General features: G+C 39.8%; 1 protein-coding gene across 1 annotated transcript; it reads left to right on the top strand.

Moving 5' to 3' along the window:
- LOC125235569 (xanthine dehydrogenase-like) lies at nucleotides 1-24,491 on the top strand. The gene is made up of 17 exons (XM_048142166.1): nucleotides 1-115; nucleotides 1,444-1,598; nucleotides 2,758-2,918; nucleotides 8,887-9,260; nucleotides 9,563-9,786; nucleotides 10,055-10,157; nucleotides 10,236-10,363; nucleotides 10,632-10,919; nucleotides 11,446-11,607; nucleotides 11,988-12,116; nucleotides 12,367-12,854; nucleotides 13,123-13,306; nucleotides 14,105-14,300; nucleotides 14,886-15,649; nucleotides 16,017-16,205; nucleotides 16,787-16,900; nucleotides 24,453-24,491. Exons 1-16 carry the CDS (start codon nucleotides 64-66, stop codon nucleotides 16,898-16,900), a joined length of 3,711 nt encoding a protein of 1,236 aa, XP_047998123.1. The 5' UTR covers nucleotides 1-63; the 3' UTR covers nucleotides 24,453-24,491.
- Nucleotides 24,492-25,125: the final 634 nt, after the last annotated feature.

Genomic DNA, 25,125 nt, shown 5'->3' with positions numbered 1-25,125 from the left:
GGTTTGCATGGTGATAAGACTGACAAATGTACTTGAGAGGATTATAATAAGAGTGACCCTATCATGGAGCCCCTGAAACGGGTTAGTTTCCTCGTCAATGGGAAACCACAATCAGGTACCTACATATTTATTTGAATAAAACTCTGGAACTCTGTTCAAGAAGAGGATAATGGGTTCAAATCCTGGTAAAGTCATTATTTTTGTGTTTACCTAACTTCGAATCTTGATTTTGGCAATTTAAAGTGACTCTAAGCAATCGGTTAGCCTAGGTCACGGCCGCAGGATACTGCTACTGCCTAGTTCACTAAAAGTTTATAACTTAAGGGCGTTCCCTGCGCCAATGACCTTCGATTTGAATCCATTAATATTATGATAGTTTCTAAAGCCTATTTTTTTTATTGTTGGTAATAACTTTTGTTTTAAATACTTCAAAATTAAAATCTCTCTTGTATTTTTAGAAAAGTCAAAGGTAAATCCAAACATATCGATTTCATGTATGTAACACCCTTCACTAAAATCAAACTTCGATAAAAGTGTACCATGTTTAAAAAAATCATAAAAAAAATAAGTAAGTTTTTTTTTTCAAAATACGGCTCTTACGAATAGAGATAAAAGATTGAAGAACCGATGGCCATTGGTTTTATAATTCTATCTATTTTAGGAGTTTCAACACTTTAAACTTAAAACTTGTCAAAAATCGATGAAAATCGTTAACATAAAAAAAATATATTTTAACATAAAAAACCTCCAAATGTGGGCAGCACCAGTCGTGCACCTAAATAATACACAAATCTGTACATATGGTGTACAGTCTGTACAAACGTTACCCTATCTGTTATACTTTTAAAGGAGGTCAAAAAAGACGAGGGGCGTGGGTAACAATTTGAGGCGAAGCCGAAAATTGTTAATAAAGACGCCAGGAGTGTTTTTTGACTCAGTTAAACACCGTTGCATACAATACTTTTTCTACAACCATGCACTTAGTTTTTAATAGTTTTCTTGAATAACTTTCGTAAAATTCACACTGTTTCCTGTATTTTGACGCAAATGTTTGCACTGCCAGCGCAGCTGCCCAAAGCCATCCCGTGCACGCGCGCAGTATCGCTATAACAATGCGTTACCGTGGTTACAGAGCAAAACAATGCCTTTTCAATTTTTTCGTTAAGTACTGCGCGCATGCGCGGAAAGCCGGCGGACGCTGGCTTTGGAGGTAGGGGTTTGAGGGGGGGGGGGGTTATGTAGGGTTTTAAAGATCTATGCACGACCCTGTAAATGACGAATAATAGTTCGGGAGTAGAAAAATAAAATCTACTTTTTAACTGAGAAGTGAATTGACGTAATTAATTAATTGGTTTTAATTTTTTAATCAATTGGTGCAATTAGGTGTTCATTACATTTTTTTATCTGTGCAGTTTTCTAAAAATCTGTCAACTGTATTTCCAGTGGGATGCGAGACAAGTTCAGACCTGTCCCTGCTGGAGTACCTGCGCGTGCGCTGCGAGCTGCGCGGCACCAAGTACCTTTGCCGCGAGGGCGCCTGCGGCGCATGCGTCGTCGCCGCTGCCAGACCCGGCGAGCCACCCCATGCTGTCAATTCCGTGAGTACCTCGGCCGGGCCGTGCCGGCAGCAAAGGAAATGCAAGGTGCTCATATTGGTACAAATACGGGTGACAACATACAAGAGGCAAGGTACAACATGAGACCCTATTAGGGTATAGCGGGTGGCAACCATAGCCTGAAGAGAGCAACGGATCTTTTTCTTCCCTGTTACGATTGACGCTGCCACTGCCGATCGCGCATTATGGGTGCCAAGCCGCAAGGCATTCTATAAGGATCGCTAGCTCATTGGCACCATCTTATCTTCTGATATTATGCTATTTATTTTCGCCTTGAAGTCATCATGCATTGGCTCTTACCCAAAGAATATAATACTCACTAGGAGAAGAACGCCAACTCCATCCAAAAAAATGCCCCCTTCCCATCACACACACACTTACAAAGCCTTCACACGTTTATACTAGTGGCGGCCTCACACGAATTCCAACGGACATTACTGGAACTAAAATTGACAACAACCGGTTCAGTGGTTGTGGGTAGTAATTTTATCGATAAACATAATTCGTGGGTAGTTGAATTTTGTTTTGGTGTAATGAAATAAAAGGCTCACTCATCTCCACAGCATCTTTTACATTCATTCGTAATACCGTCCTTGTTTGTTGGTAAAATCTTTTTTTATCTATCTCTTTTTTTCCCATCGTAAAGTAATTATTTTACTGCTGCTACGAGTGCTGCAAGCTGCAACTGACAAAAACTTCCTTCAATCTGGTAAATATTTTTATATATTATATTTAATAAAATAATTTTATTTGTTCCCTAGTTGTAAAGATGGCAACACCATCTGTCTAGCTATACCGCAATCCTGTAAAGGATTCATATAGGGGGTGCAAGCACACATTGCTGGCCCTTAGAGTTGGTCAAAGGCGCCTAGCCCTATCAGAGATAACATATATACTAGAGAAATTTCATCGGGTACCACGGCGGGCGGGTGGTCTAGTGGTAAGGACGTTAGCCGCGTAAGCCGAAGCCTTGTCGTTTCTTCTTTCGTGTATGATATCTATTTCAGTTTGTAATTTATATATATAGTAGTGTGACTACTTGAAAAACAACAAATCAAAAAATATTTTGGATTTGTTCCATAGTTGTGTTTCTGTGACTAGTTGACTTTAATTTTGTTTTAAAGGTATGTTTTCTTTTTAGTGTCTTGTGGCAGTAACGTCATGTCAAGATTGGGAGATCACGACGATAGAGGGCGTTGGTAACAGACTAAAGGGCTACCACCCGATACAGAAGACCCTCGCTAAGCTCAACGGGACACAGTGCGGGTACTGCTCGCCGGGATGGGTCATGGCCATGTACGGGTATGTAGTATCACAATATTCTGGGTGTGTAATGATTGGTATAACTTTTTTTGGTATAGTAACATTTGATATAACAACATTTGGTATATATTTAAGGGATATAATCACTCATATGAAATAATTAACATTTGGTATTACTACAAAATATCTACTTTTATTTTGTATAATCATGATTTCGTATAACACTTATTTATAATAACCGTTATATGGTATAACTATCTATTGATATACGATTAGTATGATGATGATGATGATGATGATGATGATGACGATTAGTCTAAATATATAAAAGAAGAAGCTGACTGACTGACTGACTGACTGACTGACATATCAACGCACAGCCGAAACCGCTGGTCCTAGAGGTTTCAAATTTGGCACGTAGGTTCCTTATATATTGTAGAGGAGCACTAAGAAAGGATTTTCGAAAATTCCCCTCCTAAGGGGGTCAAATGGGGGTTCAAAGTTTGTATGGGGAAACAAGAATAGTTTGACTATTTTATTCGAAACTTCACAGGAAGATTCCTTAAGACATATGACTGAATACGTGTTTCAGGTTTTTTGAAAATTTAACCCCTAAAAGGGTGAAAAGGGGGTGATAAAGTCAAAAAACTAATATGGGTATCGTTTTTACGGTTTATTGGGTCGCTGATCACGATAAATACAACGTTTTTAAAATCTAACGAGGCGGAAGTGAAATACCTTCTCCCCTGTTATAGTGCAATGGGGTTTAAATATCAAAAAATATATAAAAGAAGAAACTGACTGACTGACTAACTGACATAATATATCAACACACAGCCGAAACCGCTGGTCCTAGAGATTTTAAATTTGGCACATAGGTTCCTTATATAGCGTAGAGGACCACTAAGAAAGGATTTTTCAAAGTTCACCTCCTAGCATGATAATTTGACAGGGACAGGGACAGGGACAGGGACAGGGACAGGGACAGGGACAGGGACAGGGACAGGGACAGGGACAGGGACAGGGACAGGGACAGGGACAGGGACAGGGACAGGGACAGGGACAGGGACAGGGACAGGGACAGGGACAGGGACAGGGACAGGGACAGGGACAGGGACAGGGACAGGGACAGGGACAGGGACAGGGACAGGGACAGGGACAGGGACAGGGACAGGGACAGGGACAGGGACAGGGACAGGGACAGGTACAGGGACAGGGACAGGGACAGGGACAGGGACAGGGACAGGGACAGGGACAGGGACAGGGACAGGGACAGGGATAGGGACAGGGATAGGGATAGGGAAGGGATAGGGATAGGGATAGGGAAAGTATAGGGATAGGGATAGGGATAGGGATAGGGATAGGGATAGGGATAGGGATAGGGATAGGGATAGGGATAGGGATAGGGATAGGGATAGGGATAGGGATAGGGATAGGGATAGGGATAGGATAGGGATAGGGATAGGGATAGGGATAGGGATAGGATAGGGATAGGGATAGGGATAGGATAGGGATAGGGATAGGGATAGGGATAGGGATAGGGATAGGATAGGGATAGGGATAGGGATAGGGATAGGGATAGGGATAGGATAGGGATAGGGATAGGGATAGGGATAGGGATAGGGATAGGATAGGATAGGGATAGGGATAGGGATAGGGATAGGGATAGGATAGGATAGGGATAGGGATAGGGATAGGGATAGGGATAGGATAGGGATAGGGATAGGGATAGGATAGGATAGGATAGGATAGCGATAGCGATAGCGATAGCGATAGCGATAGCGATAGCGATAGCGATAGCGATAGCGATAGCGATAGCGATAGGGATAGGATAGGATAGGATAGGGATAGGATAGGATAGGATAGGGATAGGATAGGATAGGGATAGGGATAGGGATAGGGATAGGGATAGGGATAGGGATAGGATAGGGATAGGATAGGGATAGGATAGGATAGGATAGGGATAGGGATAGGGATAGGGATAGGGATAGGGATAGGGATAGGATAGGATAGGATAGGGATAGGGATAGGGATAGGATAGGATAGGGATAGGATAGGGATAGGGATAGGATAGGGATAGGGATAGGGATAGGATAGGATAGGGATAGGGATAGGGATAGGGATAGGGATAGGGATAGGGATAGGGATAGGATAGGATAGGGATAGGATAGGGATAGGGATAGGGATAGGGATAGGGATAGGGATAGGATAGGGATAGGGATAGGGATAGGGATAGGATAGGGATAGGGATAGGGATAGGGATAGGGATAGGGATAGGGATAGGGATAGGGATAGGGATAGGGATAGGGATAGGGATAGGGATAGGGATGGGACGGGGACGGGGACAAGGATAGAGATAGGGACGGGGATAAGAATAGGGATTGGGGTCGGACTAATCGGTCGGCAATCGATATCTAGGCAGTGTAAAATGCAGGTGGCTCAGTGCGAAGGGATTAGTAAGTAGGCATCGGCGAGTATCCTGCATCCGTAATAACTATTACATTCAATGTGCTGTAAGAAGATCGTTGTTTGCTTTCCTTTTATATGTTTACGTTTGCAATAAGTATAAGCAAAATGGAAAAAATTGTAAGCGATAATGCAAGGAAGTACTTTTTATCCTACCGACAATAGCGTCGAGATACTGGCTATGTGGGTTGTATGAAGTTTCCCCAGTATAAATATTTATATAGGTAAAATACAAACATATTCGTACCTACTACCTACGCTGTGGTCGCTGTGTAAAAATTCTACAATCATTGCAAGAATTTCTTTTAAAACAATAGTAATATGTGTAAGTACTACAGTCAGCCCAAAAAGTGGTTTACCACTTTTCGATCAATAGAGTCGAAAAGTGGTAAACCACTTTCTTTGCTGACCGTGCAGCAAATAGATCAGTTACAATGGCCCCCCCAGTCGAGAATTGCCCCGCTTTACCTTAATCGAAGTAATCGCCGTCAGATGTACCTACAAAGAAACCTACGGATCCAAATGAAAATCTTATTTTTTGTAAACGTTTCAATAAGAATACTTTTATTACGCGGGCGAAGCCGCGGGTAAAAGCTAGTATGATATAACTAGCAAACAGTATAAAACATTTCATGAATTAATTTTATCCTTTTTTGAAGGGATCACAGTTCTAACCTAACCTAACCTACTTTTCTGATAGCAGTACATATGTTTAAGGGTTACAGTTCTAACCTAACCTAACCTATTTTTCTGGTAGCATCGCATTGTGTGTAGGGGTCACAGTTCTAACCTAATCTACTTTTCTGGTAAATGATAGATCTAATTTATTGTACTTTTTTTTATTCTGTGCTTTAGAAAGAATTTGCGTTATACGATTTATTTATTATCGGAAATAAGCATTAGTTTCTTGCCTGCCAAATAAAGAATTATTATACTCAAAGTATGTTATAATAAATGTTATTCGAAAAAATGTTCATTAAGTATACCATTTGTTAGTATATTATTTGTTGAATATGATTCAATAATTATATCAAATGATCGTTATAACGACTAAAAATATATCAAAAAAAGTTATATCGATCGATACGCACCCTAATATTCTTGCATTATCCCGGCTTTTTGCTACAGCTAGTGGGAGTTTTATGATCTGATTTTCTAACCCAGAGGGCTTTGTTGGAATAAATCTCTTACCCTCACGATATTTTCCTTCACCAAAAAGCGAGTAGCGAATATGAATGTTTTTAAGTACTCAAGTTTAGAAATAAGCGGTCATTTGAACTGTTTGAAGTTTTAACCCGTTACACATGTTTTTACCACTAGGCTACCATTTCTACTTTTGTACGTTTTCACAAGGTTAACTCGATCGTGAAATTTCGATTTGCTCGCTCGCATATTAGTATAATAAAAAACCGCCTTCAAAAATAAGCGCGTTACAAAACACGGAGAAATTAAAAAGCAAAAAATAATAAACCTTTTCTCGAACATGGTATGAAATATTGATGTTATGTGCCTTATAATTCGCAGCGAAGTATGACGTTGCAGGTGCGGCTAGGACGATTGATAGATAATGGAATTTCATACAAACCTTGCAGGCCAAGGCCGGCAAAGTCCTCTTTTTTAATTTCCAAACACAGATAATTGTGACATAGCATCCAGGTATTTAGCCAATTAAAAAAAACTATAAGGGGCTTTATAGACGTGCCGACTGCAACTGGTACGGGCCCTAGACAATATTTGATTTTGGGTGCGTTTTCATACAAAAAAATTTTATTTCGTTTCTTTTTTGAATTTTTTTTTAACTTTTTGTTTTTTTATAAGCGTATACGGGGTATAAAGGGGAACGAAAATTCGATTATTTTTGCGCTACGACGCACCGTTTAGGAGATACAGCCATCCAAAGTTACTATTTTCAGTAGACTTTATTTATTTCATACCATGTTTGAGAAAAGCACTATACATACCTCGGCGGGAAATGGGGTTGCCGGCCGAAGACATATAGACGGCCGAGCGAAGCGAACCCCCTTTGTCCCGGCCTCTGTAGTAATGTACTATTGAATTCAGATTTCTTATCGGATTGCAATAATCTAAACATCCACATTATGAACAAATCAATAATTTTTGTAGTCGGTACCAGACCTGTTCGTCGCCTTGCTATTTCTTGTTTGCCCCACCCATCCATACGCAGGCTGGCCCCGACTCCAAAAATTATTGATTTGGTTATAATTTGGATGTTTAGATTATTGCAATCCGATAAGAAATCTGAATTCAAAGGTTTATTATTTTTTGCTTTTTAGTTTCTCCGTGTTTTGTAACGCGCTTATTTTTGAAGGCGGTTTTATTTTTGTTAAAAAGTTTATTTATTTGTTGATTTTTAGTGGTTCCTATTAATATTATATGGATCAGTCCCAATATATGTACAGTAGTGAAAGAATTATCCTTTAACTCCTAACCATTGAGGAGTTGACCTTCCATCATCAGCTCAGCCACATAAAATTATTACCATCAGGCGTAAATACTGGTGTACCTTTGAAAGATACACTAAAAACATTACATGTGCCTATAACATTTGAAGAGTTCCCTCGATTTCTCCAAGATCCCATCATCAGACCCCGACTTGGTGCCAATGGGGCCATCTCGGGGTTATACCTAATCGATTGAAAAAAAAATTTTGAAAATCGGTCCATGATTCTCGGAGATATCGAGTAACATACATACAAAAAAAAATTCAGTCCAATTGAGAACCTCCTCCTTTTTTTGAAGTCGGTTAAAAATAAATATACAGATCTACCAAGCCAGACACGTTACCTTATTACAATCATGGTGTATACACGAGAACAAGCCCTTTTATTCTAAATCTATAGATTTAGAATAAAAGGGCTTGTTCTCGGCATATTATTTTTGGCCCTAAGAGGCGTATTATTGTCATAAATACTTAGTCCCTAACTAAGGTCATCTCCGGTCAAGTGAGGGAACAAGGTGAGACGTGAGACTAATCTAATAAGGTAGCTCCTGTTACTTGTTAACTGATAATAAAAATGTAGTCATTATTTATCTTGATTATTGCCCAATATTTCTCGTATTACAATAGTATCTGTCCAGCAGGACATGTGGGTTTGTACAGGTTCTTTATTTAATTCTGGACTTAAAACTGAACATGTGTATCTTATGAGGGCATGCGGTAGGAGATTATGATAATATTTGTAAAGTTTCTCCTTTTGTTTAAGTCGCGTTCGGTTACATCTACACATAGATAAACAAAAATATTTGAACATCGTTGTTTGCTTATAATTTGTATGTCCGGTAATGGTGTTCCGGACTTTAATGAAATGTAAGGGGTACACCGAGCGGATGTTGCCCTTGCCCGTATCATGGGACACACGCAGAGGCAACACCCGCCAGGGTGTAAGGACTATTTGAGAGTTAATGGAATTTAAAATGAACTGGGCTATTGGATGAAAGTGATGGACTAAATACTGGTTTGCTTATAATATTATTATAATTATATTAGTGTTCAGATAATTTTGTTCGTTTTTTTCTACAGTCTGTTACAGAGTAATGAGAACCTTACGATGCTGGATATAGAAAAGTCATTTGGCAGCAACGTCTGTCGCTGCACCGGCTACCGACCAATCTTAGACGCCTTCAAAAAATTCGCTTCCGACGCCCCAAAATCAGATATTATGGATATAGAAGACCTTAAAATTTGTAATAAAACTGGGAAACACTGTCGAAAAGGCAGTGAAGGTGACTGGTGTTTAGTGGAAGAGCGTGATGTTAAAGATGAGGAGAACATAGAGATTGAACTGAGTGATGGACGGTATTTTACTAAGGTGCATCAAGTTAGTGAGATATTCGAAGTACTGGAGAAGAAAGGAGATGATAGTTATATGCTTGTTGCCGGGAATACTGGTAAAGGTGAGTAAAAATTACTACAAAAGTAAAAACTACTCTTTATACAGAACACTGAAAAAGTTCGTTCAGAATCGGATTATTATTGTAGGTTTGGTATAAATATTGTTTCTTGTAATTTTATTTAGGTATTTTTCAAAACTTGAGTTATGGCCCGTGGCTAGGACAGCGTTATCGCTAGATGCTTGATGCTGCTAAAATATCTAGAAATACAAGTTTAGGGTTGATAATGATGATAATAATGAAATAGTGACTTTTTAAATTATAAAATTCGAAAGGTTCTTCTGAAACTACTGCATATTTTGCAGGAGCGTACCCCATAGACAAATACCCTAAAGTCCTCATTGACATCAGTAGCGTTGAAGAGCTGAAAGGCTACAGTTTCGATCAGAACCTGATCGTCGGAGCAGGAACCACTCTGTCTGAGGCCATGAAGACGTTTCACACTGTGTCGGGTTCAGAAGATAATTTCTGGTATTTGGAGAAATTGAAGGAGCATTTGGAGCTAGTGGCTCATATTCCTGTTAGAAATGTAAGTTTATTTAGCTAAATGTTGTTGACCTGATACGTGTTTAAGATTGATAACTTTATCAACGAATAAAAAAGGTCTATGTTGCTTAAAGGTATTTCAAAACAGGTGAAATAAATCTGTAAGTTCCACGTCAAATATCTGCTATCGAAGTCAGACAGTCAAAGTGTGAGTTCAAGCACTTTGTTCTTTCCAATCCAATATACTATGGAACTTAAAACATTACTTAAACACTTAAATGATATTTGCCTATTTGACATTTTTTTTACAGTTAGGATCCATAGCTGGTAATCTGATGGTCAAACATACGCACAACGATTTTCCATCAGATGTCTTCCTTCTATTGGAGACTGTTGGAGCTTATTTAACCATCCGTAAGTTTTCTATTTCACCAACAGAAACTATTTTAACTGTAACTTTTTGTTTGTTCTTACGAATGACATTAATTTCAGAACAAGCTGATGGGCGCCTAAAAAAAGTGACTCCTCAGGAGTTTCTAAAAGTGGATATGAAAGGAAAAGTTATAATAAACGTTCTTCTTCCTCCTATTGGAAAAAACTACAAACTTGCGACATTTAAGGTACATTTACTTTTTGAATAAACGTAAATTAAGGAACAGAAGTACGAGTAACTCTACTTATCATCGTTAAAAGATTTTTAATTTTGAAATCGTAATAACATTAGAAAATATCTCATGGATGAAAATACATAATACTATGTAATAACTATCTAACATTGCAACAAGATCACTAAAGGACTAAGACTAGCTTTTGGTTTCAACAAGATGAAGGAAGACCTTGTATCAAAGGGCGAACTAAGCGAGATAAGTACCTACTTTTTTTTTTCAGATCATGCCACGAGCCCAAAATGCGCACGCGATGGTCAACGCTGGCTTCTTATACAACCTAGATGAAACCAACACCGTTAAAGAAGCCAGGATAGTCTACGGGAACATTAACCCTCGCTTCGTGCATGCTAAGGAAACAGAGAAGTTCCTGATCGGGAAGAAATTGTTCACTAACGAGACGCTGCAGGGCGCTGTAAAAGTGTTGGAGAAAGAGCTCGTGACGCAGGAACACCCGCCAGAACCGTCGGCGAAGTATAGGAAGAATTTAGCTATCAATTTGTTTTACAAGGTAAATCAAGTCTTATTCACCTCGGACTATAATATGGGAGTAAAAGTGTTATTTTAGCTTGAAACATGGACTTAGATTTAGACACTTTTAGTTTGCTTAGATCTATGCCCTTTTAAACGTAACTTTGTGGGCAACTTACAAAGCAAGGCCGTTTTAACCTTCAGATATCGATTCATCGACATCATTATATTAGCCCTTTATCAATTACCACTCAACTATCGGTCCTGAGTCCTGAGCTAGTCTCACCCAATGATTGACGCATAGCTGACCTATATACCTCATCATCATCATTCGCTTGCCCTTATCCCATTTATTTGGGTCAACGCAGCATGTCCTTCCCTTCTTTACCTCTCTATCGTCCGTCATCCCATCACTTGCTTTCGTTTCATATCATCCAAATAAAGCTTTTCTATATTTATCTATCTATCTATCATCTTTATTTTATCATCACCTCACACAGTCCATCCATCTTTTCTTGACCTTCTACTATACTATAATTTATTTCATCAACTTTTTTATGTCCTAGGGTCTCCTCTCCCTATGCCCACCTTGGCAGGTGGACGCCCGCTTCGCCTCTGGAGCGATCACTCTGAGCAAGACTCGCCCCCTCTCCAGCGGCAAACAGGATTTCGTCACCAACCCTAAGCTATACCCGATCAACAAGCCTGTTGAGAAAGTAGAAGCGTTGGTAAGGTTTTATCACCATTATTTATTTGTTTGTAGATTTTATTACTGTCGGATTATGTCTGTTTATAGACGCTCCGACATTATAAAAGATTCAAACAAGGTCAATATGGGTGTGGAATATTAAAGGGGTATGTAGATTTCATTATCTATAATTTTTTGGATCCGTTTACTGCGCATTAATTACATTTGACACCATTTAATGTGCACATCGACTACACTAACTCATATCGCACATTTAACCGAAATGGCTTTATGGGTATCAAGAAATTTTGAAACTAGAATGTTATGTGTGCAAATCGACCACACTAACTCATATCTGGCAACTCGTGGCTCGTAACTTGTGGCAAATAATTTTGAGACTAAACTCATATTTATGTTTAGATCCAATGCGCAGGGGAGGCTCCATACTCTGAAGATTTGCCGAGTTTACCGCATGAAGTGTTTGGAGCCTTCGTTCTCGCAACTGTCGGCATCGGAGACCTCGACAGTATTGACCCCAGCGAGGCTTTAGTGAGTTTCTGTACTAACATAAATTGGTTTTTATTTATTAGTAGCAATACTTGCTTTAATTCTTCTTTTTCTTTATTTTGTCTCTCTTCGCGTTTTACTTTAATAAAGTTTTTCTTCATCTCTAGACACAGATTATATAACATTAAATCTTCAAGCCGTCCAAATTTCAGACTAAGTATAATTTTATTTATGATGACGACCTCAGTAAATATCCTGAGAATGATGTATTTATAAATTCATTTATTTTTAGCGGCACCCAGGCGTCGTCGCATTTTACTCAGCCAAAGACATCCCTGGTACAAATACTTTTACATCCGGCGACACCGCCTACTTTCTCAAAGAAGAAGAAGTGTTTTGTTCAGGTGCCGTCCGATACAACGGACAACCTATCGGAGTCATCGTGGCTGATACTAGAGCCATTGCAGAATACGCTGCCAAACTAGTCCACGTCAAATACAAAGGTGTATCTAAACCCGTAATAGATATAAATGAAGCAATGAAATATCCTGCTAGAGTAAGAAAGGCTGGAGAAAAGGATGGTGGAGGTGAAGAGAAAGGAGTGCTGTTTAATATAATAAGAGGGAAGCAGACAATATATCAGCAGACGCACTTTTGTATGGAGACGTTGGTGAGCGTAGCGAAACCGACGGAGGAGGGTTTGGAACTATATTGTACAACGCAGCATATGGATGGAACGCAGATTGTGGTATCCCGAGCTCTTAATATACCTGAACACAAGTGAGTATCTAGTTTATGAGACAGTCTTAAAGTGACAATGACAAACACCAATAATTTTACGAAAATTAATTTTTAATAGCACTCTCCTTAAGCAGGTCAATCGAGTAGCAGGTCCATGATTATTCACAAGTTTTTGTTTTAACAATGATCTTTTTCTTGCTCCCCTCCCTCTCATTGTTACTTTCTTTTACCCCCTCCCTCTCTCTCTAAAGTTTATTTTTTCTTCTCCATATAGCCACGTTCATATACGATTCATCTTTGTCTTCAGGATTGACATCCACGTACGTCGACTTGGAGGAGCATATGGTCTGAAGATCTCCCGCGGCTCAATGGTAGCAGTGGCAAACGCGCTGGTGGCTTACAAACTCAACCGACCCTGCCGGATAATTCTACCGCTTCCCACTTTATCCAAGGCTGTTGGGAAAAGATTTCCTTGCACTACGGAATATGAGGTTTTAAGCAAAAATGCTGTCTTTTTTCATTTTCTTTTACTTCGTGGTCATATGCAGCTCAACTCAGAAGTCCTCGTAAAGTATGAGGAAAGGTAGATCGTTATACTTTTTAGAGGTTTTCATGAGAATTTTGCGAAACCAAAATGTCACTATTATTTGCTCAGACAATGGTTATATTGTTGATGAGCCATTATATTTGGCAACGACAGACAACTCCCAGAATTGCTACGAGAAGTTGCGCTGGCATTACACAGTATACAATGTAACCACGGATACTGCTAGCAATACATGGTGTCGATCTCCAGTTTTGTATACACTCGTCCACATTTTATATTAATGGCCATTTGTCAATTTTTGAGCCTGATCGTAATCTATAAGGTTCAATATTCACTACGTGTTGCAGTTATATCAGTACAGTCACCTGAAACGTAGGCACAAAAATATCTGACACGATTTTATTTGCAGAGCCACAAGAGGCTAAGAGCGTGTCACTTCTTTTTGCGGCCTTCGGGTAGTAATATGTTATTGCAGTATTCTGGAATTCGCACCATGTTTAGATAGCGGTCACTGGAAGTGAATGAGACGCACACGAGTTTGAATTAATAACCAGCATTCGTTCTCATAGCAATTCTGTTATTTTTCAAAGAAATCAGGGATTATTATTTAGTCAAGAAAAAAGTAAGATAATGTTTAATCAACAAACACTTACAGAAGACAAGAAAATTAACATCAAAATTTCGTGCGTACATGAAGTGTAATAATTGATACATAATTAAAGTAAATATAATTTGCTTTTAGGTTGGAGTGGATCTGTTTGGAAAAGTGCGATATGGGAAAGAAAGCCTTTATACGGATAATGGTTACATCGTAGACGAACCTCTTTTCATATTTACGTTGGAAGTGTACCAGAACTGCTATGAGAAATTACGATGGCTGTACAAAGTATACGATGTTACTACTGACACTGCTAGTAATACTTGGTGCAGATCTCCAGGTTTGTATAGCTAGAGCAATAATGTAACAAAGAGGAAGTCAAAAGAATTACAAATATGGAACAAATGCAACAGGATTAAAAGAAGAAGAATTTGATTTGGAGCTAAAAGCATTGGTCCATGACTTATTATCTGATGACAATATGACAGTGAAAATTATTGTAGCCGAACATGATTTAGCTCTTAAAGAGTGTGGCTTTATAAGTTACAGATTTATATTAAAAAAAAAAAAACATTTATTGCAGGCAAAAGTCCACCAGAGTTAGTCCTTATTACCAAAAACCTTAAAGCTAGGGTTGATATTATTTAAAACTAATAACACTAAACTAACTAAATAAAATTTAAAAAAATAGCCTAATCTTTGGCCCGCCACATAAAGGACTGGGGCATGTAGACGAATCCAGTGACTCACGATCCGAAACAATTCTCAGGATTCTAATAGGGCTGCGATTTTCATCTTAGATTTATTTTAAGTACGAGTATCAAGTCGTTCTGTGTTTCCATAAAAAAAATACTTGAATTGCAAGTTTATACACTTGTCTTGATAATCTGTACCTACAGTAAGGTTAATAGCAATGTCATTTCAGGAACTCTGGAAGCAATAGCTAATATGGAATTCATCATGGAGCGTATATCCTACGAGTTGTCAATCGATCCCCTTACAGTGAGGTTGAGAAATCTCGACATAACCGCTATCGAACTCAGGTTTATGGTGGAGAGAGTTAAAAGAGAAGGCCAGTATACTGAGAGAAGAGACGCCGTCGACAAATTCAATAGTGAAAACAGATGGAAGAAACGGGGGCTTAGGTTTTCACTATTACGCTGGCAGGGCCTTGGTAACCAAATTTTAGATGTCAACATGTCAGTGTATTACGACGACGGGACTGTCTCCATAATCCACGGCGGCATCGAGATGGGCCAAGGCCTGAACACCAAAGCTGTTCAAATCGCTGCACATTTCCTTGGAATACCAATGGAAAAGATACAAATAAAATCTAATAACACAATTTCTTCTCCTAATGCTCTAATGTCAGGGAACAGTACGACTTCAATGTCCGTTGGAATAGGTGTTCAAAAATGCTGTGAAAAGTTATTAGCACGATTAGCGCCTTTAAGGCTTTCGCTATTAAACCCTAGTTGGGAAGTGTTGGTTAAAGCTGCGTATTCAGCCCAAATCGATTTGCAGACTCATGGGTTTGTGTCTCTGAAGGACTTGTTGAAATCTGATGTGTTGGGTGTGACATTGGCTGAGGTAGAAATTGATGTGTTGACTGGAGAGTGGGAGCTTTTGAGGGTGGATATACTTGAAGATGCTGGCATCAGTATTAGCCCGAATGTGGACATAGGACAGGTAAGCAGAACCCTGTACCACAATATAATAAAGAGTACTATCGTATCGTACCTACAGTATGGCTACTTCCTGCTTTCCGCTGAAAGTGCCGCCCACCTGCTCTCGGTTACCTTACCGCCTGTCTAAAACGCTACTAGTCGATTGATCTCACTCATAAAAGCATGCTACGCGATCTCCTACACTAACTTAAATTGTGTGCCTAGGAACGCGCTCCTTTCATATTATTTGATCGCCATTATCCAAGGTGTGCCTATACCTATATCCTGAGAGTGGAGGATCGACCAAAGTGGCGTGCTCTGGTTTCGCAGACCATGCTGCCCCATTCGCTGTTTTTAGTTTCTTACTTTTGAACCCCTATTGTAGGTAGAAGGTGCCTTCGTCATGGGTCTCGGCTACTGGACCACAGAGGAAACAATCTACGACCAGAACACTGGAGAGATCCTCACAGACCGCGCTTGGAACTACTACGTGCCACAAGCCAGAGATATTCCGCAGGATTTCCGGGTTTATTTCAAGGAGAAGTCGATACCTGACCCTCGAGTTCTTGGAGCTAAGGGTAAGGAGTCTTGGCTCATGAGCCAAACTTTACTAGGGTCAGTCAGATGTAGTAATTATTAGAATCTTCAAGTGAGATGTAACTAGGAACTTTTAAGTCTGTCGCGAAAAACCGTAAATGTATACAGAAAAGGTTACTTAAATTTAAACTGTGATTTGGTAAGCAGCATGTACCAACTCCCGCAGCAGTGCAGCTTATCTTTAGGCGGTCTTTTATGCTTGTTGGCCACAGAATTGCATATGGCACAAAAAAATTAATTATGTAAATTGAAACCCTTGGCCTTCTCATCAACGTCATCTTCCTTCTACAATAGTACCTTACGACACAAGTGCGTAAAAAAGGAAGTTTGAAACGAGTGGCGATAAATTAAAACATGACCGAAGGGAGTGTTTTGAATCGACACGAGTTACGAATTTCCTTTTCGCACGTGTGTACGACGTTTTTCAGTACAGAAAGATGGCCCTCCGAAGTTTCGACCTGGCATATATACAATGAACCACTTCTCGCACTAGTGCGTAAAAAAACACCATCTGTACTGAAAATCATATTTTGGATACTTTACCAGCTTAATTCTGTTGCAGCAATCGGCGAGCCCCCAATCTGTATGGCCGTGGCTGTTCCATTCGCGTTGCGTGAAGCCATTGTTGCTGCCAGGAGCGACGCTGGGATATCTTCTAAAGAGTGGTTCCCTATAGGTAAAATTATTAAACTTGACGTATAGGTAAGCCTTGGACCCTGAATGTATTGCAGTACCGGTGCGTAGACGTTATCATGTGTCATACAAGACTAGATGCCAGGACTTACGCAGGTCTTCTAAAAAGTGGTTCCAATATAGTAGTTAAGAACAAGGTCCGAGCATTTGGAATATTTTTTAAATCTGAAATGAATCTTGCATATCGTCGGGGATAGTGCAATACCGCGTATCTATTCTAACAAAACACATAGAGTTCAACACGGGAACAATTTATAAGGAAATTGGAACTTATTGACTTTGTTAGTTACGCGGTATTGCACTGTCCCCGACGATATAATATAATTGCATATAATACAACTTCTTGTAATATCTGAACAAACGTCAAACACATGGCTTGATTTTAAGATAATGTTAAAATACGTCAAATATTAGATACGGAACGGACATATGGTTTTTAGGGTTCCGTAGTCAACTAGGAACCCTTATAGTTTCGCCATGTCTGTCTGTCTGTCCGTCCGTCCGTCCGTCCGTCCGTCCGTCCGTCCGTCCGTCCGTCCGCGGATAATTTCAGTAACCGTTAGCACTAGAAAGCTGAAATTTGGTACCAATAGGTATCTCAATCACGCCAACAAAGTGCAAAAATAAAAAATGGAAAAAAAATGTTTTATTAGGGTACCCCCCCTACATGTAAAGTGGGGGCTGATATTTTTTTTTAATTCCAACCCCAACGTGTGATATATTGTTGGATAGGTATTTAAAAATGAATAAGGGTTTACTAAGATCGTTTTTAGGGTTCCGTACCTCAAAGAGGAAAAACGGAACCCTTATAGGATCACTCGCGTGTCTGTCTGTCCCTCTGTCACAGCCGATTTCTCCGAAACTACTGGACCGATTTACTTGAAATTTGGCACACATATGTAAACCTGTGGCCCAAAGACGGACATGTAATTTAATTAAATGAAATTTAATCACAGGGGTCACTTTTGGGGGGTAAAATTGAAAATTAAAAATCAAAGTTATTAAAACTATATTGTGTTACATGGGCGAATCAATTTTTTGACCGAATCAAATCTGTCCGCACATTCTTAACATAGTTGTGAAATTTCACCCTTAAATAATGAATTTTATTGGTATTTTTCACTTTACCCTGTATATTAAAACATAAACCTAACTGTTAAATCCAATAAACTGAAACTTTGTTCATTAGAAGTTCGATTTCTTGGTAACTCCAGAGACATTTTGAGTAACGCCAGAGACACCAAAAATGTCGGTCAAAAAGTTGATTCGCCCACATATCAAATGAAAGAGCATTTTATCAGCATCTGAAATATATTTTTTTTATATTTTTTGTTTTGGTAATTTAGAAGTAATTTAAGAAAATAAGCAAAAAATGACCATTCCCCCCCCCTTATCTCCGAAACTACTTAGCGTAAAATTTTCAAAAAAATACACGAGATAGCCCTCTCCCTGTAGATTACAGGAAAACCTATTAGAAATCTACAATCAAGCGTAAGTCGGACTTAAGAGAAAAAAACTCAGATTACGAATTTCACTCACTGCCGCTGCAAGTAGGTACTAAACGTCTTAAAATTGTGTAAGCGCGTTGGACAGGTATAAAAAAATTCATTTCTGTCTTTTTCTTTTTAGAACTTGTTCAAATTTTTTTTCATTTGTACAAAATGACTTAAGTTCCTACTAAAAAGGAGGCGCTTAAGACCGTTTATAAATTGACTGAGCAAAATTTTATTCAAATCGGTCCAAAAAAAGGTGTCTGTTGACGAAAACATAGAATTTGTGCCACCGAAAGCCCAAATCTGAAGTCAATTTTGCTCTATCTCTTATCGTTTCCGAGATATATACGTAAAGTCTTGAAAGTGCGAAACGTTAACTTTGCCATCATAGTCGTTCAGGCGCTCATGAGTTCTTTGTATGGAAAAGTCGAAAACCGACTCGCACTTGACCAATGTTCATAGAACGTTGTGGTTTTTTTTATTAGCAAAAATGACTTAAGCGCCTTCAGAAGTGCAGGTGCTTAAGACCGTTTGTAAGTTAAAGTTAGCTGTGATGGCTCAACGAAGAAAGAAGATTTCAATATCCTACTTATACATATTTTATTAATTTAACTATACAGTTTTTATTACTCAAGCCAAGCGTTACGTTAGCTATTGCTATTGAAAGGAAAACTTGTGTATAAAGCTTGAAACAAATTATGGGACGCGTCTGACGGACGCGGCTGACGACCGCGACTGATAAGCCGATGGCTTGCGTGGGCGACGGTCGCGCGACGGCGATGCCACGCATACGAAATCAAACCTTATCATAATTCATAATTCATAATAATTTATTGGTAATTTAAAATTACATGTCAATAGTTACAGTGCGTATTTACATTTAGTTTATTACAATATTTCAAACCATTGGTTTCACATAACTAAATAACTCCTTGTGGTCGTAAAACGTCTGCTCGAGAAGCCATTTTTTAAGTTTTGCCTTAAACAGTGCAGCACTATGCATATTTTTTATTTCGTGTGGTAGCTGATTGTACACCTTACGGCCCATGACGTGGGTAAGTTTTTTAGACTTAGCTAGTCGATGCGGCTCGAGCCGCAGTAATCCTGCGCGCGCGCTACGGGTCTCGTACCTTCGCGGGGGCTCTATGATGGGGTTTGAGCTCACTTCATCACGCACATTTGTTGCCATCTGTAATATTAAGAGTGAGGGCAGCGTTAATATACCAAGTGACTTGAAGAGAGGTTTTGCTGAGCTGGTTTGGGGAAGGCGCACTATCGCGCGTACTGCTCGCTTTTGGAGACGAAACACTCTCTCCCAGTCGGCGGCCGCTGCCCACAGCTCGATGCCATATTGTAGGCGCGAGTGCACCGATGCAAAATAACAGGCACGGACCATTTCGGTTGGGAGTATTCGTGCCAATCTTTTTAGGGCAAAACATGCAGTTGCCAGTTTTTCACACAATGTATCTATATGACCTCCCCAGGTGAGGCCGCTGTCTAACTCAAAACCTAGGAAAGTTGAGCTCATTACTTGGTCAATAGAACTCCCGTTCGCTAGTACTGACAGCTGTCTCATTTGACGCCCAGAGAGGTCGAAACTGATGAAATGCGTTTTAGTTGTGTTCAGAATAAGGCCATTACTCTGAAACCAACTTGACACCGACGCAGCGGTCCTGTTCAGTCTGTATCGATATGGAAGTAGACGATGCGATGAGACGTGACGGCGACGGTCGCGCGACCGTCGCCCACGCAAGACACGGCGTAAGTGTGCACAGTCTTAAAACATTCAGCGCCTCAGATTGCGGCAGGACACCATCCGATTCATCCGAACGCTCAAGGCCACGTCCACGGTTTATGTATAGTTTGCACAATTCAGTGTCATATTCATTATCTAGATCGCGGCAGTGGACGGCGTTTGTCGCGTTTTTAGGTGATTATCTGATTATCGATGGATTATCGCATCGATCTAAACTACCGCGCAGCAGCGCGAACTGAATTAAACTTATGTTGGTTGCAATAAGACGTAGATTTGTTTAAAAATATGCACACCTGTAGGCCTAGCACATGATGGCCGCGGGAGTATGTCGCCGCGAGATAGACTACCCGTCCTTATGTCATTAATACAGTTAGAAGAAGACGTGGCATCTATCTCGCGGCGACATACTCCCGCGGCCATCTCATGTGCTAGGCCTACTGCCACCTGCGGTAATAAAATTTTATGGCTTGCGCGATGATCACATTTATTAATGTCATAACCGCCAATTGCTTGCATTTGAAATTGAACTTTAATTACTAAGAAATAACGTTGTTTTTGTAAAAAAAATGAAAGTAGTTTTTACTACATTGCGAAGTTTTCGTTTGTCAACTAGACGCACACATTTGCAACTAAGCGATCGGACACTTTTGAGTGTCGAATTTGTAGGTGACAGTGTATCTAGCCTCGTGGCGCCGAATGTATTTTCTAAAGTACATAATGGTTTCAATGGAATTTTAACTCTCATGTAAGCAAATAAAATAATATAATTTCTTTTGTTTCTAAAATTTTTCGAATAACTGAAATTGAATTCAATCTCAAGTACAATAAGAATCAAAATTCCCTAGCAAAAATTTTCTATGGTGGGCGCCACGAGGCTAGGGAAGTTTAAATCGATGTTATCGCATCGATCTACTGAGGGGGGCGGTGCCTACAGCAGTTGTAGTTGTATGCATACCTAGCTCACGCACACAGACGCGTCCACTGGCGCCGCGCCGGTGTCCGCGTGCGCTCTCTGCAATGTCTCTGCAAATTCTATGCACAGCGCAGAATATGCAGAAACCGCATGGTGGTCTTTGGCAGAAACTCAATAGACATTTTTAGGGGTAGGGTACGTGAAGTAACATGGTAAATTAAAAATTATCATTAGTAGAGCAGGCTCCAAGGGGATGTTCGTTTGCAAAAATAGCGCACCTCATTCTGACTTCAGATATATATTTTATAGATCCCGGACACCATATAAACACATGTTGCCAACCAGTTTTGTGGTCCCCTTTCCCGCACCCTGGCAATCAAAAATCGCACACAAAGAAAAAACAAATTTTCATCAAACCATGCCGTGTGGGGTATCGAATGAAAGTGCTTACTGAGTAGTTCACGAATATATGGCATAATATAATATTTCTTACACTTCCTCTAAGAAGTTTTATGAAAGTTTACTAAAATGCTCGATTTTCGAGTTAACTTTAAACCACTATTGCTTGAGAAGTTATGAATATATTTTAATTATTATTATTTTAAATAACTAACAATACTATCCCTATCCCTATCCCTATCCCTATCCCTATCCCTATCCCTATCCCTATCCCTATCCCTATCCCTGTCCCTGTCCCTGTCCCTGTCCCTGTCCCTGTCCCTGTCCCTGTCCCTGTCCCTGTCCCTGTCCCTGTCCCTGTCCCTGTCCCTGTCCCTGTCCCTGTCCCTGTCCCTGTCCCTGTCCCTATCCCTGTCCCTGTCCCTGTCCCTGTCCCTGTCCCCTATCCCTGTCCCTGTCCCTGTCCCTGTCCCTGTCCCTGTCCCTGTCCCTGTCCCTGTCCCTGTCCCTGTCCCTATCCCTATCCCTATCCCTATCCCTATCCCTATCCCTATCCCTATCCCTATCCCTATCCCTATCCCTATCCCTATCCCTATCCCTATCCCTATCCCTATCCCTATCCCTATCCCTATCCCTATCCCTATCCCTATCCCTATCCCTATCCCTATCCCTATCCCTATCCCTGTCCCTGTATCCCTATCCCTATCCCTATCCCTTCCCTATCCCTATCCCTATCCCTATCCCCTGACCCTGACCCCGTCCCGTCCCTCGTCCCCGTCCCTGTCCCCGTCCCTGTCCCTGTCCCTGTCCCTGTCCCGGTCCCTGTCCCTGTCCCTGTCCCTGTCCCTGTCCTTGCCCCTGTCAAATTATCATGCTAGGAGGTGAACTTTGAAAAATCCTTTCTTAGTGCTCCTCTAAGGAACTTCCGTGTCAATTTGAAATCTCTTGAACCAGAAGTAAAGATAAAAACTAAACCTATACTTATGGCTATTTTGGATATTTTATCCTCATTGCACAACAACAGTGGAGAAAATTTCTTTTGCACCTCATTAGATTTTGAAATCGTTGTATTTATCGTGATCAGCGACCCGATAAACCATAAAAACGATACCCATATTGTGTTTTTGACTTTACCCCCTTTGCACCCCTTTAGGGGTCAAATTTTCAAAAAAACCTGAAACATGTATTTAGTCATATGTCTTTAGGAATCCTCCTGTGAAGTTTCGAATAAAATAATCAAACTAATCTTGTTTCCCCATACAAACTTTCAACCCCCCATTTCACCCTTTTAAAAGGAGAATTTTGAAAAATCCTTTCTTAGTGCTCCTCTACCTATGTTCCAAATTTGAAATCTCTAGGACCAGCGGTTTCGGCTGTGTGTTGATATGTCAGTTAGTCAGTCAGTCAGTTTCTTCGTTTATATATTTTTTGATATTTAAACCCCATTGCACTACAACAGGGAGAAGGTATATCACTTCCGCCTCGTTAGATTCTAAAAGCGTTGTATTTATCGTGATCAGCGACCCGATTAGTCATAAAAACGATACCCATATTAATTTTTTGACTTTATCACCCCTTTTCACCCTTTTAGGGGTTAAATTTTCAAAAAACCTGAAACACTTCTTTAATGATATGTTTTTAGGATCCCTCCTGTGAAGTTTCGAATAAAACAGTGAAACTAACATTGTTTCCCCATACAAACTTTGAACCCCCATTTGACCCCCTTAGGAGGCGAATTTTGAAAAATCCTTTCTTAGAGCTCCTCTACACTATATAAGGAACCTACGTGCCAAATTTGACATCTCTAGGACCAGCGGTTTCGGCTGTGCGTTGATATGTCAGCCAGTCAGTCAATATCTTCTTTTATATATTTTTTTGATATTTAAACCCCATTGCACCACAACAGGGGAGAAGGTATTTCACTTCCGCCTCGTTAGATTTTAAAAACGTTGTATTTATCGTGATCAGCGACCCGATAAACCATAAAAACGATACCCATATTGATTTTTTGACTTTATCACCCCCTTTTCACCCTTTTAGGGATTAAATTTTCAAAAAACCTGAAACACGTATTCAGTCATATGTCTTAAGGAATCTTCCTGTGAAGTTTCGAATAAAATAGTCAAACTAATCTTGTTTCCCCATACAAACTTTGAACCCCCATTTGACCCCCTTAGGAGGTGAATTTTGGAAAATCCTTTCTTAGTGCTCCTCTACACTATATAAGGAACCTACGTGCCAAATTTGAAATCTCTAGGACCAGCGGTTTCGGCTGTGCGTTGATATGTCAGTCAGTCAGTCAGTCAGTCAGTCAGTCAGTCAGTCAGTCAGTCAGCTTCTTCTTTTATATATTTAGATTATGAAAAAAATCACAAAAGTAGAACATTATAAAGACTTTCTAGGAAAATTGTTTTGAACTTGATAGGTTTAGTAGTTTTTGAGAAAAATAAGGAAAACTACGGAACCCTACACTGAGCGTGGCCCGACACGCTCTTGGCCGGTTTTGTTGAATAACCCTGACATATCATATCAAATCGATATCGTAACTAGAGCTAATATAAGAAGTATCCTAATATTATTAGGTAATGTTTTAATTGAGAATTATAGGTCTTAAGATATAGAGTTTGAATTATTATCACCTGAATTTAAACATTTGCATTAAAACTGTTTTCAACACCCAGACAAGGAAATAAGACCGTTCCTATTTCTTGCATTCAAATTAAAAAAGGATTTATGTTAAAAAAAATTGAACATCCATACTAATAATATAAATGGGAAAGTGTGTGTGTCTGTTTGTCTGTCCGTCTTTCACGGCAAAACGGAGCGATGAATTGACGTGATTTTTTAAGTGGAGACAGTTGAAGGGATGGAAAGTGAAATAGGCTACTTTTTGTCTCTTTCTAATGCGAGCGAAGCCGCGGGCAAAAGCTAGTTTGATATAAAATTATTAACAATAAGTATGTTTTATTTTCAGATGGCCCGTATACTAGAGAAGCGATACAAACACAGCGACGAAACATAGTGACTTCAAATTTAATTAAATATCCTGTATCCTATATCAATTATACAACATAATAAACTCTTATGATGTACGGAACCGAACGCCTGTTATTTGTTTGATATCCTAACTTGATAATACAATTAACAAATAACAAAGAACAAATAAATAACAAATAAATATTGGAGACACCTTACACTGATCAACTAAGCCCCAAACTAAGCAAAGCTTGTACTATGGGGGCTAAGCGACTATATATACATACTTAAATAGATAAATAAGTACATCTTATACTTTTAAACGAGCAATTCTTGTATATTTATTTATTTATTTATTTACACTGACGATCTCGGAAACCGCTCTAACGATTTCGCTGGAATTTGTTATGTGGGGGTTTTTGGGGGTGAAAAATCGGTCTAACTTATCCTTAACGGCCTAGCCACGACAATGGTCTAAGGCGGCGAGCGGGGCGGCTGGGCTGCGCGGGAAACGCGCGCGGGCGCTAGCCATGCCACGTACTTTTAGAAGCGGCGGCAGGGCCTAGGAGCGGCCAGAATGTTTTCATATTTAAAAACATGTTTTTTACTGTCGAATATGACTCTAAAGTGCATAGAATGCTTTAATTAGTCAATTACGTCTTGTACAAGAG

The sequence above is a fragment of the Leguminivora glycinivorella genome, chromosome 17 (genome assembly GCF_023078275.1).
Source record: "Leguminivora glycinivorella isolate SPB_JAAS2020 chromosome 17, LegGlyc_1.1, whole genome shotgun sequence".
Lineage (NCBI taxonomy): Eukaryota > Metazoa > Arthropoda > Insecta > Lepidoptera > Tortricidae > Leguminivora > Leguminivora glycinivorella.
Note: the sequence above shows the minus strand (reverse complement) of the source record. Positions and strands in the feature narration are given on the sequence as shown.